Source organism: Hyalella azteca, unplaced genomic scaffold, assembly GCF_000764305.2.
Source record: "Hyalella azteca isolate HAZT.00-mixed unplaced genomic scaffold, Hazt_2.0.2 contig1766, whole genome shotgun sequence".
Lineage (NCBI taxonomy): Eukaryota > Metazoa > Arthropoda > Malacostraca > Amphipoda > Hyalellidae > Hyalella > Hyalella azteca.
In genome coordinates, this window is record NW_025932067.1 from 27,222 (window position 1) to 49,133 (window position 21,912).

The window sequence follows — 21,912 nt, forward strand, 5'->3', positions numbered from 1 at the left end:
GGGACTATCAGGCAGTGAAGGGTGTTTGGGACTATCAGGCAGTGAAGGATGTTTAGGACAATCAGGCAGTGAAGGATGTTTGGGACTATCAGGCAGTGAAGGGTGTTTGGGACAATCAGGCAGTGACGGATGTTTGGGACTATCAAGCAGTGAAGGGTGTTTGGGACTATCAGGCAGTGAAGGGTGTTTGGGACTATCAGGCAGTGAAGGGTGTTTGGGACTATCAGGCAGTGAAGGATGTTAGGGACAATCAGGCAGTGAAGGAATGAAGGATTCCATCAATGAAGGAAGGACAGGTGCGGATTCCTCCGCCTGTGCGGCGCCAATGCTGCGGAAGAAGTCAGCAATTGCGACGCAAGAGCGAATGAATAACCAGTATTGGCAGGGCCATCAATTGTAAAAAGTAATTGAATTGATAGAATTGTAAAATTCAGCAATTGATTATCGTATCGCGGTTGATGGGTTGGAAGTATATTTTCGACAGTCAAGGTATTGATTTCAATGGTAGAACGAGGTTAGTTTGAGTCCGTCTAAGTATACTCATATTATAGGCACCAAGTTCACATCAGTGATACACGGTGAGATGTTCATCAGGCGACGGCGTTGATGAAATGACGCTGCGAAAGGCACATGGTTTGGCCGACAGTTGTCAGCTTGTATTTTCTCTCAAATGAAATTTAAACAACGTAATCCTAATTGGCTACTGCTTGTTCCTTGCATATATCTTAACATGGCCACATTCCATGCACACTCATTACCTTTATTATCATAGGAAAGGTATTACAGGTAAAAATAAGTTGATGGACAGTAGCTACAGAAGTTTGTATCTAATATATAATGAGCATCCGCTGAGTACATAAGCGTCGTTCACAAAGAACTGGTGTCACTCATTAAGAAAAGAAGTCAATGCAGGTCAATCTAATCCTCAACTTTTAGATCAATTCCCTAACTGTGTCGCGGATACTTGTAATAATTGCATTTGCAGCGTCAGGTTCTGAACTAACAACCTTACGAGCTAAAATGGGGAGCGCAGCCCTACACCACAAATTTAGCTCGTAAACAAGCCCTGGTGCCAACGCCTACCCTATAATGCAATAACTAAACTCAGCTCACACCCAAGAAGCTGTAGGTAACTGAGTCATCGTCCCACACCAACTTTAAGCAACACCTACCTCACTCCACAGCCTGCTGAATCAAATAGTCAATTGTCAACAGGCCCTACTCCACAGAATTTTACCCCATACTATCACTTCTTACACACGCCGTAAGCCTTACTGGCCGCAGACCACGCCGGATCACCGTAAACCTGCTCTGCTATTTGCAGGACTGGCGTAATCCCGCCGCACTTCACGGGCAGAAGCGCAAACCGCCGTCCCTCTAACGCCATGCCCCGGCTCTCCCCCTTCGCAGCCATAAGGCTTTCTTCGATTGCTGATCAGTTGTGCGCCAGGTTAGGTTAGGTTTGGTTAGGTTAGGATAGGTTAGGTCCCTCCATCGCGCCAGGCGCATTACTGATCGGGCAACGAGAAAAGCCTTTTGCTGGCTGCGTAGGGGGAGAGCTGGGGCATGGCGTTATAGGGACGGCGGTTTGCGCTTTAGCCTGTGGAGTAGAGCGCCATGAAGCAGTGGCTGTGACGTAACGGCGCTGTTATGTCGGGCGATTATTTTAAAAGCCGCGAATACGACAGGCTGTGTTTAATACAAGCACGCAGCAGTTTTGCTATTTGCCCACGGCTGTTGCTTCGGTGGCTTGATGTTATCTGGCTGATTGATTCATATCCAGGAAAGGAAATGACACCTATGGCTTTAGGCTCTTAATCACACAGGCTAATATGCCCTCTAGCGTGATGACGAGCGGAAAGGAATAGATATTGAATTGTGGGTAAGGGCTGTGTAGGGGTCTATACTGCGTCCCAAGTTGAAGTAAATTATTAAAGTTTATAATTTAATTCTAGGTACTCGTTTTTATAAACTGGGAGATTCCCCAGGTGGCAGGTACCGTTGGTTTATTTCTGCCCTTCTCACAGCCATGGTGAAGCACCGCCCCGGACACCTATTATTCGCCACCTACGCGTGACACCGAAAACTGAACGCATCGAGGGCCCCTGTAAGGAAAGACCGTTAATCAGCGCTTTTTCCTTCGTAAGCCGAATAACGTGTTGAAGAGACGGTGACTACGAGCAACGACGGGCCGGCACAAGCTGAAGGCGACAACGAGCGTTCCTACAAGTCAGCTAGGTCGTGAGACGAGATGTGCAGAGAAATTCAACTGCATACGGTGGCAGCGATGTGGCAGCAACTACCAGTGGCAGTCAGCAAAGGAATCAACAAGAAGAAACTTACTGATTAAGTCAGTTCATCAGGAGATGGATCAGCTAGAAAACGTACCAAGAAAGTCGGTATTTTAATTTAGCGGAAGTCGAATAGAGCGACTGAAAAATCCTCGAGCCACAGAAAAGGCATCTGAGTTGATCTACGTGGTTGGAATGGCTTACAAATTTTAATAGAAGCCATTGATTCATAATTAGAGTATAATTCTACCATTTTGTGCGTTGACCGCAATAACATTTTATGGAAGTGATTATGGTGGATGTAGCAGAGTATTGGCGACTTTCTGTATTATTTTACCTGATCATGCCATGATATAACTTTTGTGATGTAACTCAAACGAATCTCCAAGTTTTACAATGTGCTGTGAACTTAAACGAATTTTAAGACATATATAAAATGCGAATCCGTTGGCATAAATGAATAATGCTGATTAAAATAATGTTCCATTGTAGCATAACGATTAGCGAATCAGGAGGTAGAATTTAAAAATAATTCAGACCGTTTTTATTAAATGCAGGTAGTGTTTAAATTGGATTTCGCTTCGAGTATTAAAGATGTCGTAGACAGACATCTAATTATACAACGCATGTACAACGACTATATCCTAAAGAATAGTGTTTTAAAAGTACGTCGCGCGGTACGTGAACCTACACTTGAAGGCTGTGAAAAGGCAATGGCAACGTCCTATGGCAGCAATGGCAACGTCCTATGGCTGTGAAAAAACAATGGCAACGTCCGTCGGCAACGTCCAAAGGCAAAAGCAATGGCAACGACAGATAAGTGCAATGGCAACGTCCTTGAACGATGGGTACATGCAATGACAGATAAGTGCATGGCGGATGCGTGTATCGACACATACGTGCATTGACATACATATATGTGTGTTGATGAATGTGTCTGTTGACAAATGCGTGCGTTTACGAAAAAATGCATGGACGAATATATGCATTGAAAAAGCGTACAATGATGAATACTGAGTTATAGAGATGAACCAGATGTATTATTGATGCGCATTGTCATAAAGTATAGTCTTATTTATTTATTTATTATAGAGGTTAATGATCCTACACTGTTACAGGATAATTTTTAATGAGAGATTATACGAATTTGTATTATATTCAGCCATTATATCTATATATATGTACGCATCGACGCTACAATATGTAATCGACACATAACTGAAACTATGTTAATGACGTACAATCGAGTAAAATCTATTTTACATTTGACGCCCAATGAGCGATTCATCTTGCATACTGATTTTCGATTGTTATCATCTTGGTTTGACACTTGATTATTATATAATTTAATCACGATAGTTGATTTAGATATTATGAATAATTGCTGCCCTTGAACATTTAACATTCAATACGATAAATTGGCTGAAATATTCGATTGAATTTAATTAATTCAGAGGTTGAAAGATCTTAGTATCTAAGAATCATCTAAATACCTTATATACGAGTTGATAAATATAATTATCATAAATGAATAATAATTATGAAGAAAAGCTTCATTATGAATTAAATTTCATGCCTTTCATGATTTTGCGGAGTTGAAAGCAAAATCGGAGGCTGCAATAGTCACTAAAGATCTATGACTATAAATATTAACATTAATTTCAAGAACGTGCAAAGTATTGAGAATGCACGAAGCAGCCAATAATTGTGAACAAGTATTGTCCACATTAGAAATTGAAGCCACATTAGAAAGTGAATAAGCTAGACTCTATAATGAGTACCGTACATATTTACGAATGACGAAGCAAGTCGAAATGACTGTGCTTATAAAGATTCACGAAGTTAGTTCGTGATGAGAAGTTGCATGTCACCAAACGTTTGTCATGTGGGGTTGTGAAAACGTTACGAAACATTGATATAGGCAGAGAAATATTTCTGTATCACTGTATTATTTTAAAATCTAGGTAATACTAATTTACTGCTGCCAATGTCTATGCAATATCATTTTTAACTGTGCAATGTCGATTTAATGTCTATTGAGATTTTGAAGGCAATACTTAATGATTCTACTGTAAATTTTTCTACCACTTTATTAATGAAGATAACGTATATTATCATCCCAGTTGCATTAACTTACAAAATAATAATATAAAAAAATTTGAGATGTCTAAGTGATTGCAAATGTATATATAAATTCTTTAAAAGTAGATTAAACTGTATCAATTACCTATTGTATCAGTTACGAGGAGATTAGCACTTTGGCGATCATGTGCAGTTCAAGGAGTTCAACATCACAGACATGCTTACGTCTCATGAAAATTGCTGCAAATAAGATTTTCTTCTCCCGTACCGGATGAGAAATATTATAGTAATCTTCACTTGATTAGGAATAAGAATATATATGTCCATAGATAAATTACACGAAGCATAGGTAATTCGGACATATAGGAAATACTCAGGTCGTCTAGGGGAAAAGTCGAGCGACACGACGCGGGTTGCGGCCGGCGGGTATTTAAGCCGAACGGTCGGACTGCGGAGTCAGTCCTGTGCTGGAGTTCGAGGCATCCGGCCGCGGTGTTTGACTTTGTGACGCGACCAAAACTGAGGGTCGGTGCAGTGTGGAAATGAGTTGAGACGAAAGGGCAAACCGTCAAGATCTTTACCGAGTGAACCGCCGAGTTTCTGCAACCTAAATTTACCTTACCTACGAAGAAACCGTGAAACCGATCTAATAAATTCTCTGATTAGTTATCACCGAGCAAAGAAGCTACTACAAAGAGTCTACGACCAGATTGCCGCCGAGCGTACTGCACCCAAACGACGCGCCAACCGGGGGAACACCGCGGGAGCAATTCCCCAGGACTCCGACCGAAGCGTCGCCGTCAGATTGGCCATGGACTCTTCTTCACAAACCCGGTGATGTACCAATGTGGAAATTGAGATACCAGTATTTCCGTGTAGCAATTGTGTTTTGTTCTCGCTGCGTTAGAGTCTGAATTAACCATTCCGTGCCTGTTAGTAATTGTGTCTAGTTCTTTTGTCTCATTGCCAGAACGCAGGTCTACGTTAGATTTCTGTAGGCTGTCCTATGTCCGAGTCTTGGCCACAGTGTCCCAGCTCTGTAACTAGGTGTAGGATATCTTTCTTTTAAATATATGAGGTTCAAGGTATCCATGTGTTGTCATTTATCTCTTTTGTTTGTCAAGTCGTCGCTGACCAGTTGGGAACCTTTACGTGTAGAAATTTAGGCCACTCGAAAACCAGGGTTGAATAATCAACCCGACATTAGATAAGTTTAATAACAACCGAAACGAGCTATGCGCTCTGATTGATCCCGAGAAGTACATTGTCGAAGTCAAAATAGAGATCGAGAAAAAAAGTTCACACATTTTTATAAAAATTCCAGTAGTCTCTGAAACAACCTTAAATTGAAACTTAAAAAACATAATCACACTCTATTCAGCGATGTCAATACCTACTTTGTATTGAGTTGATAATTTTGATATGAGAATGTAATGTATTTGCAGTTGCATTACTAGTATTATTTTGTTGCAATTATTGCATTACTAAAATGCATATCTTTTGCAAAATACAATTATGTGCAATTTAATAAGGAGAAGGATTATTTAGAATTGGCTATGCTTGTATCTGTGATTATGATAAATGCGTTATGTGGATCATCGCGTTTTATAACGTTTGATCATTTCGTGCTAGATTTTATTATTCAGACAATTTCATATTGCTCATAATTCGTGCCACCTAATGATTACATAATTCACTTACATAATTCGACCGCAGTTTACTGAGATTTTTTTGCGATGAGCTTGTAGAATTCAATGACGTAATACAATTCAATTTAATTGAATTCATTTCAATTCAATTGAATCCAATTCAATTAAACGACGAAATTAACATGTTGATGTCATTGGTTACACGAACGCAAAATTTTTTAAACGGTTTTATTTTTACCGTATATGACCGTAAATGTTTTTATAGCGAATTTTTGCAATGTTTACAAGCTAAACGATGATGTTTTGCATTGTAAGATTTGATCTTTTTTGCACTCATAGATTGGATTTTTTGCACTCAAAGATTTTAGTTACATTTCAATTTAAAAGAGGTGATTCATTCGCTTTAAACTTATCTACCAATAAGCATTCCGATTGAATTTGCAGCAGTCAATTAATCATTCAGATAAAAATGTCTGTTATTTTGCTAGCATTTGCATTGGCAATGTAATAAAATAAGTGAAACAGACAATATGCAAATATTGATATTCCTGTTTGACAATTATGATGCGTTCATATCATTAGAATTTTATGAGTAAGAGGAACATGTAAAATTTTGTGCGAGCAATTTTATTTGCTATTAATTGAAGCTCACCGATAATTAAATGTTTCACATATTCATTCAAATTTAATGTATTTAATTTGCAGTGACTCGGTGTGAGCCAATAGATCAATCCTAATGTTCATGCAGCTCAAAATGTTTCTTAGGTTGTCAATAGATACCAAATTACCACCGACTGATTTAAAAGTGAGTCGCAGTAGCACTTGAAATTTGCGAATGAGTAATGTGTTTCTATAAAGCCTGAACATAAATAATAATAATAGTGGTTTCAGCGTTTAGTAGGCCGTAGGCCTGTCGCTGATTCTTAACATCGCAGAACATTCACAGCTTGTTGCGGTCTCGAACGCGCAACTCACTGCTCCAATTCTGCTGTGCTTAACCGCCCGGCCTCCTCGCCGATTCTGACCAGAAACTGGCGCACAGAGCTGGGATCGAACCCGCGCCTCTCTGCTCCAATCTTGGTACTCTGAACTGTAACCACTGCGCCACCCTATTTTAGCCTATTAGACTTCTGTTTACTCACTAAACCCTTTACATCATTTCTGTCACCTTCATAACCAGTTTCTTATTTTACACTTGAATTTGCCATAATAGTTTTTTTGAGAGAATTCATATTATTTATAGGCGTGTAAATAAAGCTCACACCCTCACCAAGCAGATGAGCACACGGGTCGCGTGTTGCCAACATACTCGCCTGTGTAATATACCTGTTGTGTATTAATTATCAAAGCTCAAATTGTGATCAATTTCTTATCATTAGTGCTTTCATTTACTTAGTCGTGGATGATAGTACTTTATTCATAATAAAGGCAGCGCTGAAATTACACGCTTTGCAAAATTCCTTATTAAATTAGACGATCGTCTGGGCAAATCATACAAGTTTCACTGATAGAAACCGACATTTCAATAAAACCTTGAATAATTTAACTGACGCCCAATAAAATCTTGAATAATTTAACTGACGCTCAATAAAATCTTAAGTAATTCACGTGAAACTTAAATAAGACCTTAAACAATTCAACTGAAATTTCAATAAAACATTAAATAATTCAGTTGAGGGCCTCAAATAGCGTAAATAGTAGCGAATTCAAGCTCAGTCAACCAATCATTTACGGCTTGTCAATCTTGACCAGCCAATCGCAGAAAAGAAATCATAGGCCACGTGTACATAGGCTACTACATGTACTCTAACGAATGTAGATAATACGGCCCAGGGAATAGTTTTATTTAACGCTAAAGAATATAACTTGGCTATTTTATCGGTATAACACACGATTAATAAAAAATAACTGGCTATTATCAAACTATGATAAAGTAGAAATGCGGCAATTAAGTAGAAATACGGCATTATATTGTTTCTTAGCCGCTCGTATATGCAGAACTTGCCAGCTGAAAGTGTGCCTATAATGAGAATAATCAGGTTCACGCAATTAAATCTATACGACTTAATACCTAAAATCATTGTAACATTTTAATCGAAGTCCTACTCGAACACTTGAAAAGGAAACAAGCGTCAAGTAAGGGTTTTTAAGAAATTATCATACTACATGGCGTTCACTAGAGTGCTTGTCGTCTTAATGAAGGAACTGGTTAGAAGAAAAAGTGCGTCTAAAATTAGGAATTATTACAACTACCAATAAAAACATAAATCAACTAGTACATTAAATAGAGATGACCAAAGAAGTACATTACGTTACTTCTCAAAACTCAGCCAAAATCGAACACATACTATGACTTGAAGCTGAGGCCGCAACTCGATAACGCTTACATTAAACTGTCATTTTCACGGATAAGGCCTATTGCATTTGTGCTTACATCTTACTATGCTTAACTTTAAAATATATTTAAACCTGAAATACTCATTATTTCTAAATACGTAACAATTTCCTTCAAATCTAATGATCTTGTTCTATTTTTGTGATTATTTTATGACAGACGATATAAATTTTCGGATTTGCTGTCCTTTTTATAATTTTTATACCAAGCTCATGTCCCGTGCAATGCAGTATTACTCAACATCTTGAAAATTTGTTTTAACTTCCGGCTTTTTTGTTCGTTGTAACGGTTTTTTTGTCTTCTCTCTTTTTTTCTAGCATGAGGCTTTCCTCGTTTAGTAACTTGAGTTATCACTATTTTCTGTAACTTGGGTCATCCTTCTCTTCTGTAACGTGGTTGTTCCATCTTTTCTGTAATTTGAGTCATCCTTCTTTTCTGTAGCTTGGGTCTTCCCTCTTTTCTGTAACTTTCGTCATCCATCTTTTCTGTAATTTGATTCATGCTTCTTTTCTGTAGCTTTCGTCTTCCCTCTTTTCTATAATTTGAGTCATGCTTCTTTTCTGTAACTAGGGTCTTCCCTCTTTTCTATAATTTGAGTCATGCTTCTTTTCTGTAGCTTGGGTCTTCCCTATTTTCTATAATTTGAGTCATCCTTCTTTTCTGTAGCTTGGGTCTTCCCTCTTTTCTGTAACTTTCGTCTTCCATCTTTTCTGTAATTTGAGTCATGCTTCTTTACTGTCTCTTGGGTCCAATTACGGACGGGAACTCACCAGAGGGTTATCACTTATGCGCAGAAGAGTGCATGTAGAAGAGTTTTCATACCTATAGGTAAATAATGCATGTCATTTACTGGAGTATGAAATGTATGTATATGCATTAGGATGCGAGAGTTACTGCATAATATATATCAATCATCTAACCCCAGCAAATAATTAGACTTTACATAGCCACGCATCTCTAAGTTACACGTGAATATAACGTTCACAACGTTCCAGCGCAATTCCTCAAAAATGACGTTACTTCAATTGGTGGGTACGTAACAAGTTTTACAACTTAATTTTATAAAAAACAACAATATTACAAATTTACTAACAAAGAAATGAGCTTTCTAGTGAAATGTTCAACTCAACAAACACCAATACCCCGCTATAATACCATAAACTTGCAATATAGCATGCAAGAAACATTTAATGCAAGTTGATGCACTATTGATGTATGAAATTGATGTTGTGGCATCTCTGCGATGAAGAATCGAAAAATTGGAGTCGATCAATTAGAAATTACATAACTTGCGAAGGTTGCAATCTTCTCACTCAAAACTTTCTAAATGATTTTAAAATGTGAAGACTAATTTTCATAGGAAATCAATTTCAGTATTGAATGAACCAGAGCCTCTGAGTGCGTAGTTTTTTTCATTTTCCTAATTTAGTAAAACATGCGAAGTCGTGAAATTTGAACTGTGAACTGTAATATAACATTTGCTGTAAAGGAGTTAAACAACATATTCGAATGCATAAAATCAACGTATTCAAATAATAAAGACTCGCTAGACGTGCTTGTTGATGAAATGATTCAAGGAACTTTGGTTTGTACGGCTGCTACTCACCTGTTTCTGGTGAATCGCGTTTGGCCGCCTGTGGCACTCCTAATACCGTTGCTGTGCAGGCGCGACAGGAGTTGCGTCATTTCACCATCATCGAACCGGCAGTTAATCAGCCAAATGTCGTAGAATCTGAAAAAGTTGTTGCAGTCAATTTCACAAGTGTTCATCATATTTCTGTCCAGTCTACACGCGCATTCAGCATATCATGCTGAGGTGCTAAAAGTATCTCGGATCGACGATAGTTCAGTCAACGCTCAAACTCTATCAGAATGTAAATACCTTTTTACGAAATTATTATTTTTTATTTTATTTTTTATTTTACGAAATTTTACAAATTTTTTGAGTTAGGAGTTAATTACCTTTTACTCCTGGGGGAAATTATGCATATGGCCTCGGCAGTTGTTTCCCAGCTGCCAGTTTCTCTGCCGTACACCTTCAGCCACGGCGGTGGTTGAGATGGCAGGCGCATATCCTCGATATCATCGGCACAGTCATCGTTGCCTTCTCCATGGTTTTGCTGGAGTTCTGCTGACCATGTGGCATCCAGAGGCCAAATATGCACCACTGCAAAAATTAAAATGTGAATTTTTTGAACTCATCACTTGTTATCACGTACTAAATTTGTCAATCATTACGGTATATCTCACATTATATAATTGTAGTATTTGCTCCATTGCGAGTTCAGGTGCTTACTGTATGTCTGAAGAGAGAGGTTGCCTTATCAATAAGGTCGTTAAGCACTCACTCAACTGCTCATGTCGGCTGTTCAATGCTTCCAGGTTGAGAGGTCTGGGCAGAAAGATGTACAGTTCTGATTGATCTGTAGTGACAGAAGCCACCGCGGTGACAGCAGCCTTTCTGCTAATGGCGCTGTTCAAGAATTTGAGCTCACACCTGCACGTGGTACGTCGGAGTTGTTAGCTGGCACTCAAACACTGGCCAGTACCGCGTCAAATTGTATTAGCAGTAAAGTCCAAGTTATTGACCGACTGTAGGATTAATGCGAGAATGTATTTCTGTGGAATTTAAAAGCAAAGAAAATAGCCAAATGAATTGTTTGAATGTGAATTTTAGGTTACTAATTGCTTGTACCTGTGTTCTAGGTTTTGAACTGACGATGGAGCTGGACTCCGAAACGTTTTCTCTTATAAGAAATGGTGAAATTTTTGGCTTTTATCTTTGCTTTTAAATTCCTGGTAAATTTGCGACTTAAGCAGCCAAGTGATTTTAATACTTGTATTTCTGTGTTTTTGACTGAACGAATGGCAATAGGAATAAATATTTATGTCTCTATGACTGAGCCATCTGCCAGGAGTCTGGAGTATGTTGACCATATGCTTATACTTGTACATGGTTCTGACAAAGTCACATACTTAACTATTAGCATTATCCCTGACATTCGGAAATCCTGTTATACCGAATCCAGTTATTACAAATTTCCTAATCCCAAACAATCAATTCCTAACTCCTGCACCTTGGATTGCATCATCCCGAAGCCCGTCCTGATACGTTAAGCACCATGGATACGCGCGCATGCAACCCTAAAGTGATAACGACGTCAGAAACAAACAATTCAAACAAACACACAAACAAACATAAAGAATGTATAATATGTTAAGGCCGAGGCAAGTTTGGTTGCAGTTGACTTGGGAGTCTATAGTACTATGAAGGCCAGGACGAACATATAGCTAGGCCACCTAGGCCGCTACGTGTACTTGGGCCGCTACGTGTACTTGGGCCGCTACGTGTACTTGGGCCGCTACGTGTACTTGGGCCGCTACGTGTACTTGGGCCGCTACGTGTACTTGGGCCGATGCGTGTACTTGAAAAACGTTTCGATTTATAAACCGCCCCCTGATCCACTAACTTTGAGCCTTTCAGAAACTCCAACAGATCGTCACAAGGTTCGAGTCTCGTCGCTCCCAAGTCCAGCTTCAGTTGCCCCTTGTACAGCCGAGTCAAATTTGACCAGCTGGGACCAGCTTCTTTTAGCTCAGCAGGTGACAACTTGACATTGATGAGATGGGGCTGCTGGTGTGGCAACATCAGCGAGACTACCAACACATCACGAACTAGGAGCAAAATAATGAAAAATTAATATTGCGGAAGAAATGAATATAACGAAGGTTGCTTCGGAATATTTCATGGAAATTTACCGAGTTTGCCTGTTGGATGGCTGTTACGAATATTTCTATTGGAAGAAAAACAATATACTGGCGAAAAGTACATCATTAGTTTCAAATTGAAACCTACGCATACAAAGCCGTGAAGCTAACAAAATCTGAGGGGAGCGAGAGCTTCTGTCAGTAGATGGCGGTTTTCAAAAGTCAGGGTTTAAGCATAGCATAAAAGAATAAGCACAAAATCAATTTTATTAAAGCCATGCTAGATTATCAACATAGTTTCATGGTTCGAGCTAATAATTGTGAATGGATAGATTGGTATCAGAATTAATGGCCTGAGGTCTGCGAAAAAGGAAATAATAGATAAAAATGAATTAACAGTGCAGCAAAAATCGGAGCAAAAATTGTGCTTCAAAATAGAGGCCTCATCTACCAAGTAGCTAGAAAGCGGTTAGCTAAAAAATGAACTAATTAAAAAAAATTAAAGTCGGAAAAATTCTAGGGGACTGGCCCTTTTCGGTTGGGATTAGTTGTTTATACGTATTCTCAAAAGATCACCGACATGCAGGCTGGTTTGGTTGGTTTTTAAAAGACCTGTTATAAAAATCAGATAAAAAAATGAGTAAAAGAACTAGTTAGAAAAATATCAAAAGACCGGCGCGACTCCTGCAATGTGCCAAAATGTTTTATATAATAATATATTTTTAAATATATTTATTTTCCTCAAAGTCCAGATATAGAGAGCAATAAAAAGCTGGCTAAGCATGTAAAATCATAGAATGTCGCCTCATTTATGAGCGGAGTTACGTCAATTATCTTAGTGAAAGAACTTCGTAAAAAACAGTTCAGCCAGCCTGGGCTCACGGCTGTGAACAAGGCCATTAGGATAATCTCTCAAATTCGTGAACCCTTACATTGATTCGGCGGGACCCTGCGGTTTTATATCAATTAATTGGTTTGAAATAATACCACTGGTAAGTGAAATTATTGCTCACAAATTCGTGACGTCCGCAACTCACTTTTTGTGATCTTTGCTGGTCAAAATTCTTATTTCTAATGAGAATATCTATGATATTAGTACCTTTAATGTATTTGACTTAGTTATAGCTATAGCTAGTGGATGTTGATGTAACTGTTGTGGTGGAGACGATGTAAAATAGAGCTGAATTCAGCAGAAACTTTTCATTACGTTAACAGTTTAGGATAGAAACTGCCTGGCGAAGAAATAAATGACAGTCATGCTGATGATTGCTTAGGATATAAAAACTCGTACAAGGCACAATACGTTCTTGAATACTATAAACAGTTCAAGTGTGAACAAGAAACTCAAGATATAGAAGAGTAGGAATGAGGAGCGTAAGATGTAGAAGAGTAGGAATAAGGAAAGAAAGATATAGAAGAGTATAGGAAGGCCAGGCAGGATGAAGGCATTCAAGTTCAACCGACAGGGACGCTAGTTAAATGAATGACCGTTGAATGATAAGTGTTATCAGTTGCAGGCCAAACGGCGTGCAGAAAATTCTCAGATAAACGACTACACTAACAATAATTCTCGGTGAAATTAGTTTCTTAATTCGATTAGGAGGAAAAGTGAAATTACGCCTAACACAAACTAATTTTGTCGATACAGTTAATTGTGCGAGTAAGATAAAACTTCGTTCACACTAACAGTTATATAGTTTTAACAATAACCATCGCACATTATCATAGTTATAAGATATTTGAACAAAGCATTACTGGCCGAGGAAGTAGTGGTGATTACGGTTCCAATGCACGAAATGACTGGAATTTTTCCCTCTGCTAGGATTATCCGCTTTATGCAGTCCTTTGCAACTGTGATTGTGATTCTAGGCCAACCTCACTAAATCAATAATAAATTCTATAAATAATCAATCATACTCACCGGAAGTAACGTTCCACACTTCAGTCTCACGGATCGTGATCTCGGCAGCATGCTTTGCCAGTTCTTGGACTTTTGGAGCATGGAACAGCAAGTTCTGCCACTCAGCGGCACTGACGACACCTGCGTCGGTTATGGCTTGCTCCAGATCAGGCCAGTGCTTCTGGAACATCTTAGGTCTGCTGCTCAAGTCTTGCATTACGTACTCCAGCACCTCTCGGAGGCTGAAATAAAAGTGATGCAATAATAGAAATTACAGTGAAATAAAATCATTTGAAGGAAATAGTAAGTGAACTATACAAGACTTAACAATAGAAATACTAAAGATCTGAAAATTAAATCTACTTGAAGAAGAATTATTTTAATAATTACTTGTCACCACCAAACTTATAGAAGGGAAAAGGATAATTCACAACTTGTAACAGCAATAGTGTGCATTAAAACCATTTCAGTTGAATGGTGTATTGAAAAGTTGAAATTTCGAAAATTTAATGAGCATTTAATTTTTTATAGACGGGACGGATTTAATGTCCGGTAATAAAATTATCTTTAAAGTTGAGCTGATTAAATAATACCGGAATTTATCGTTTAACGACGTAATTCATTGTTACATACCGTGACTTCGTTGCTACGTCCATCGGGAGTATTCCTGGGAGATCTTTATCCTTGTACAGCAATTGATTCGTAACGTAATCGGCTGCGAACTTTTCCTGTAGAGACTTATGTGGGAAAGAGTACGTTGCAGCAGCTCCCTCAGAGAATGATGAGTTTGGTATCAACAGGGCATCCAGGAACACTCTCATGTCAAGCTCCATCGTGGCGCCGTGAGTCTTAATTTCGTCGTAAGCAAGTTGGTCGAATTTCGAGATCTCTTCTTCATTGAAGGTTATTTTGTCCTCCACAAGAAATTCCAGCGCTAACTGTCCAATGACAATGAAGAGGTTGTCGATTAGATGTTCTTTGTTGGGGATATCTTTATCGGCGAGTTTCGTCTTTACGTTAGCCTTATGAAGCTCTGATGTATCTCTTGTCACGTCGTTGTAGCTTCTCCATTGATCAATTTTAGCAGGATTCTTCTCGTAGATGGAGCAGAAACTCAATAGAGTCAAAGGTTCCGTGAACATCCTTCTCAAATCTGCGTCCAACTGGATGAATCGTTCTAGTATCATTCCAGCACACTCGGGGTTCCTGCTTGGGCTTTCTTCATATCTCTTAAGGAAAGCCAACTGACTACTGGTTTTTGAGAGCGGCGCAATCTTGTACTCCTGAAAATTGATGTCTTTTACAGCAAGAAGTGTCTGGAGTTCTTCAATTGCCTGTGGACGAGTTGTAACGAGTATGAAAGAGTCAGGATGCCAGGTTTTTTGAAACAGTTCTCGTAGGACTCCCATGGATACTTTGTTTCGCTCATCGAATCCATCGACCAAAAACAGCACGGGTAGTCCAGAGATGGCGTTCAGGACCCTTTCTTCTCCCTGTTTGACACACTCATCCCCGAAGTGCTCACAGAATACTTGATATAGTTTTTCCTTAGTCCAGTCATTGCATTGAATGAAGACAAGAAGAGCAAAACGTTCCAGGTAAATCAAGTCGTTTTCCGACAATTTTATGAATTGTAGGATTATGTTCTTCAGTATTGTCGTCTTGCCAGCTCCTTTTACTCCCGAAACAACTGCGATTTTTTGGCTGCATTCAAAGACAGCTTGGTACTGGAATGAATTGCTCTCATCTTTTGGGAGAGACAATTCCGGTGGATGGAACACGGCTGACCGTTCAGCGTCACCCAAGTTCATTGGTAACTTTTCATTGACATATTTACGGAAACCGCGCTCTGCATTCTGTTTCCCTTCGGTGCGCAAACGGTATTTGTCGTACACGAGCTTTTGATCACCAGGAACAAAATTGCTGCGCATTTCGTCTTGCAGCTGTTGCTCCAATAAGTTTATCTCGTTCAGGAAAGAATGATAGCAGGTTTTTGCTTCATGAATGAACTCTAATAAGGCGGATTTGATCTTCTCAATAATTGTTGGGTCCTTCATAGACGCGTACTCATGCATAACACAATTTCTCAAGTCTTTGATTTCTCTCAGTTTTTTCATCATAAGATCTTCTTGGTTTCTACTATGACTTGTTTCCTTGAACAGAATTGAAAACAATGAAAAAAGTTCGGTCATGTCCATGTCGTCGGGAGACGTTGCAGTTTGGAAACGACGGAAAGAAAAACCGCACATCCTTCTCAATTCCATTCGAGAGATCTCTGTGCCTCGGCGTCTTTCAATATAGTCTGTATAAGTTTCTGAACTATCTTTATCCGAGCACTCGATTTTCAGAATTTTCCCGATGTACTTGGGGCATAGTTTCAAAACTCCAAACACGTTGGCGTTGAGAATTTCCATATCCTGGAAATTGACGTCTGCGGACGACGCCATCTTGCTGGTGCCCTCCTTGTGCATGAAAGAAAAAGTTAAGACAAAACCATCAGTCACAAACAAAAATTCCAACAATAAATCGACCCGTGTTTCGCAGAACCAATTACACATTTGCAGCAGCGTTACATATGAGCACTGACAGCCAGTTACCCGATGAAATTGAGCTATTGTATTATCGATACGAATTCGATCACACACCGTAAGTTTTAGCTCAGTTCCGTGATTTTCGTATAATAATTAATTTTCTAAATGTTTCTTCTAACTTTAGAAGAAGCCAAGCATCACAAGCGAAGTCTTGGACAATATTTGTCGTTACTTACATACTATACAGTACGATTATTGTATTAGATATTACAATTTTTCAATAATTCAGCATCCCTCACAGGGTTGCCTAGCAAGAACATTAAAATGACCCGTTTATATAAATCATAGAGTATCAATCTCAGCTTAATTAAATTTGCTGCACTCGATTTGTTCTCCGTTTCTCTTAGGAATGGTAGGGTCAACCTCTAAAAAAACAAGATGGAAGAGAAAGAAGTTTTCAGACTTCTATCGTTAATAGAATCGTTAATGTCGGATATGTTACCTTCGGTGCAAACATTCAATGACGAAACGGCACATGCTACAACTTCAAAAGACACCATGGATCAAGAGGAAAATTTCTTTAGAGATGAAACCAAAATACCGAAAACTATCTCTGTTAACAGAATGGTCGTCAATAACTAAAGGTGCCCTGACGGAAGACCGCCCCATCACTCAAACCTTAATAAATAAAGAACCATAACTTTACCCTAAAGGTACCGTCACACGGGGTAATAATTTACGTCAGTGTTTTTCGTTAATTACTTCTTACCATGAAACAGTTCATAAACGAGTTTGGGCTCATTTCAAAGTTCTTTGGCTATCGTTTGGCATCTCCGAAAAATTCCATATGCTATTTGTAAAGTGCCAGATGCAAAATAAAAGCATCCCAAATTAATGTAGGAACGGGGTAATAAGGGACACTTAAAATAAAATTTAATTTTAAACGTTTGAAGCATGCAGGGTGTACTCATCTATTACTAACAGTACTCTGAAGTCCTTCTCTTCCTTTGATGATGTAGATGTAGAGTAAATGACATTTTCTGTAATTTTTACTTGTTTTTTCCTTTTTTGGTATGATATTACCATATCCATACATTACCGTATTATTGATGTGATATTACCTTTTCTACGGACATGCCATTGAGCAGTGACAACGACCTTGTCCACTGCATGCTTCGTATCAGCAGCCGTACAGCATTTCTTCTGTATCTGTAAGCTTACAGGACGGCTTGTGATTTTGCACCATCCTAATTGGGCCTTGTGAATACACTATAACAAAAAAAGATCGTGAAAAAATACTTAAAACAGAAAAGAATATTATATAGACAACCATCATATTTTTGGAGAAATAAATAATAATTTAGGTTAATTATTCTTCATTCTATGTTGCCTGGTGCACAATTCTATCTATGACATTCTATGCACAATTTTGTGAGGACCGATGATGAATTTATTTTTCTTTAAATAAAATTTCTTTCGCTGAGCGAGGTAAATGTAATCAAAATTCTTTGTCAATCAATTTTTTTGTTAACTGGAGCCTATGCTAACCGGGGTTGAACTGTAAATGCGTTTTTTATAGGGGGTCCCTTATTACTTCGGGAGGAGGGTGTCCCTTATTGCCCCATCGAGCGGAAATGGCCGCCATTTTTTTGAATGAGATACGCAAATTCCGTCCATCTCGTTTTTAAGCCAACACCTGTGTGCAGTTTTTGTATAGGTAAAATTTTTTGAAACCTCAAATATTTCTTTTGCTACACACCTTAGCAGAGGTACTTTTCCAAAATCTCACTTTTCACACTTTTTCAGGCATTTTTGTAGGATTTAACTGTACGATTTCTCAACTTACTTCATCATTTATCCTACATAGATAGGAAAATCATGAATTTTATGCCAATATTTTTAGTTTTGCGATATAGCAATTAGTTTAGCTGCTACAATATTTCCACGAAATGTCGGAGGACAGTCCCTTTTTACCCCGCCCGTCTCTTATTACCCCTTTTGACGGTTTTTCTCTTACACGCAGCATTTCTTAAAAGATTGGAAAAAAGCCATTCGATAATCCGAAAGGGACCTTACTCGTCCATGGAATAAAGAAATTGAGTCCCAATTGAACAGTAGTAAGCTAGAGTGGTGTAAAATAAATGATCGAGCAAATTATTATAAAGCTCAACGGAAATACATAAAGCCGTTATGAAAATGCTCGAAAAGTTAAAACAATCAAACGACTCCGCTGGCAAACCCATCAAAGAAAAAGAAAATGATCGGACAGGATAATTGTACAAATAAAAACAAATTCGGCTCCCTATAGGAGCCGACAATGCCTTAAGAAATGATATTAATTTTTAATTTTTTTTGTTAGATGATAGGGGCTCTCTTCCAGACCTGTAGCGTTGTCACCGGAATATGTAGATAAATTTTCTGTGCAAATGAATATAGCAACGACAAGACCGGCATTGGCATCCACCGTTTGATACGCACAGAATCCATGCGGCTCTCATAGTAGGCCGAGACCTGGAGCGCATTTCTTACAAAAGCGCGTCTCAGGAGAGAACCTCCACATTTGCAGCTCGATTATTGATTTTAGCGTAGACCATTACATTTGACCGAAAATGTGCCGTATTCTAGCGTAAGAACCACCACAATTCAAAAGCCTGCGTTTTTGAAAACGTATAGTAGAACAGCGATAGGTCAACAATATAACTATATATATTTACAGTGGCTTGCAAGAGTATTGGATACATTGCAATTTTCTTCATATCTCAAGTTAAAGTGCGAGTTTTTTTTATAATATTTGGTCAGTATATTGCTAATGGTGCTAAAAACATTATATAGAATGGACATTGAAAAGTATGCATTGTTTAGATTTTATTAAACAATTAGAAAAATTAACCCACGCAAAAGTATTGGGTACATGTTCAAAAATAAACAAAAATAACTTTTTTGAAGTACTCAAAACTCACCGTTCACTTCAGACGTTCCACTAACCTCATAACGTTATCTAATTGGCCAATCAGAGCAGTTTGCTATTGTTTATGAGATTTTTTGTTCCGGTGAAGATATTATTCAGCGTCATCTTTAAAATCTAATTTAAAATGGCTAAAACTCGAGAGTTGGCGACATATTTGCGTCAAAAGATCATAGATTGTCACAAGAAACGGAAGGGGTATCGAATAATATCCAAGGAGCCTGAACTATCATTGAGTACAGTAGGAAATATCATCAGGAAACAATTATCCTGATGATATCATCCGAGCATGCTTTGCTAACCTCCCAAAACCTGGTCGTCAAAGGAAACTAACGGACGGTAATGCAAGGTGGATTAGCAGAAAGGTACAGAAGAACCCGTTTGTTGCTCGTGGTGAAATTAAAAGTGACCTGGAGGAATCTTGGATTGATGTAAATTGTAGAAAATGACATTTTCTACAATTTACATCAATCCAAGATTCCTCCAGGTCACTTTTAATTTCACCACGAGCAACAAACGGGTTCTTCTGTACCTTTCTGCTAATCCACCTTGCATTACCGTCCGTTAGTTTCCTTTGACGACCAGGTTTTGGGAGGTTAGCAAAGCATGCTCGGATGATATCATCAGGATAATTGTTTCCTGATGATATTTCCTACTGTACTCAATGATAGTTCAGGCTCCTTGGATATTATTCGATACCCCTTCCGTTTCTTGTGACAATCTATGATCTTTTGACGCAAATATGTCGCCAACTCTCGAGTTTTAGCCATTTTAAATTAGATTTTAAAGATGACGCTGAATAATATCTTCACCGGAACAAAAAAATCTCATAAACAATAGCAAACTGCTCTGATTGGCCAATTAGATAACGTTATGAGGTTAGTGGAACGTCTGAAGTGAAAAGTGAATTTTGAGTACTTCAAAAAAGTTATTCTTGTTTATTTTTGAACATGTACCCAATACTTTTGCGTGGGTTAATTACCACGCTTTTCTTGACTTCGTTTCGTGTCTGTCTGTCATCAAAAATTCAGACTTTAATTTAGAGCTCTGCTGAACATCCTAAAAACTTTGAATTTGGCAGGCATGCTTATGGTGCCTAACAATTCAAGATTTGATAATCAGAAATAATAATTAAAAAAAATTTCAGAAAAAATAGAAAAAAAAACACGAAAAATTCACGGTTTGGAATTGAGTTTTTCTGGAACATCCACACTTGCCAACACTGGAAATAGATTTCAATTGCTAAAATTGCTAACTAAAAAGTAGAAAATAAATAATTATAAAAATATTTTTAAAAACCACGTTTTTCTGGTTTTTACAAAACTAAAAATAATGAAAAAAACACGTTTTCTTAACGGACAAAAAAGAAAAACATTTACTCTTACATATCATTACATAACTTAAATGTTATGTAAGAGTAAATGTTTTTCTTTTTTGTCCGTTAAGAAAACGTGTTTTTTTAACAGTTTTTTTATTTGTTTTATTTCATTATTTGTAGTTTTGTAAAAACCAGAAAAACGTGGTTTTTAAAAATATTTTTATAATTATTTATTTTATATTTGTTTAATAAAATTTAAACAATGCATACTTTTCAATATCCTCTCTATATAATGTTTCTAGCACCATCAGCAATATACTGACCAAATATTATAAAAAATCTCGCACTTTAACGTGAGATATGGAGAAAATTGTAATGTATCCAATACTTTTGCGAACCAATGTTCGCAAAAACAATCTTTTTAATAACAAAAACAATCTTTTCAATAAATAACGACAGATAATGAACTAAGCCAAATACGTTAAGGAGCACTTCTGAAGCCGCTAACCTAACCTTACATACATCTTACAAGTTTCGTAAAAATTTAAACCACCGGGAGAACGCTAAATAGTGAAGCAACGCTCTGTAAAACATCAAAAACAAAAAAATATTGAACGATTTCACTCAGGTTGATTTGATGCAAATACGTGAATAATAAAGCTCGACTAAAACGAAGAAAAAGTAACTTGGAAAAATAAAAAGGCTCGTTACTTTACACAATATCCAATGTCCTGGACTGAGCCAGTTTTCATTCTATACAGCTTCATAAAAAACTATTAAACTTGTAATTATCTCTGATGAAATCAAAGTTCATCTGAAGGGAAGAAGGCCACTGGTTTCTTGCTTGTCTCATCCTTTACAAAATTTTTGTGTTATCAATTCGAGTTATTTTGTAATTACATGTATTATATTATGCAACTCAAAAATCATGATCCTTTTTCCTATTTCTTACCGTTATTTCAGCAGAATTTTGTTTGTACTTTAATTGTTTGCTCAGGAAGGTTCTGCGACAACTGATGGTGTGTTTGCTCGCTTGCCTATTCAAGGGTGTCAGATATGATAAGTTATCAGCA

The 21,912-nt window shown here is 37.9% G+C and overlaps 1 protein-coding gene across 1 annotated transcript; it reads right to left on the bottom strand.

Annotated features, from left to right (window-relative positions):
• Positions 1–7,097: 7,097 nt before the first annotated feature.
• LOC108667555 lies at positions 7,098–21,838 on the bottom strand. Its single transcript, XM_018154596.2, has 8 exons — positions 21,792–21,838; positions 14,659–16,487; positions 14,047–14,267; positions 11,888–12,092; positions 10,766–10,914; positions 10,380–10,584; positions 10,024–10,149; positions 7,098–9,239 (listed from the first exon to the last, which is right to left on the bottom strand). The coding sequence occupies exons 2-8, from the start codon at positions 16,470–16,472 to the stop codon at positions 9,170–9,172; spliced, it is 2,790 nt and encodes a 929-aa protein (XP_018010085.2). The 5' UTR covers positions 16,473–16,487; positions 21,792–21,838; the 3' UTR covers positions 7,098–9,169.
• Positions 21,839–21,912: the final 74 nt, after the last annotated feature.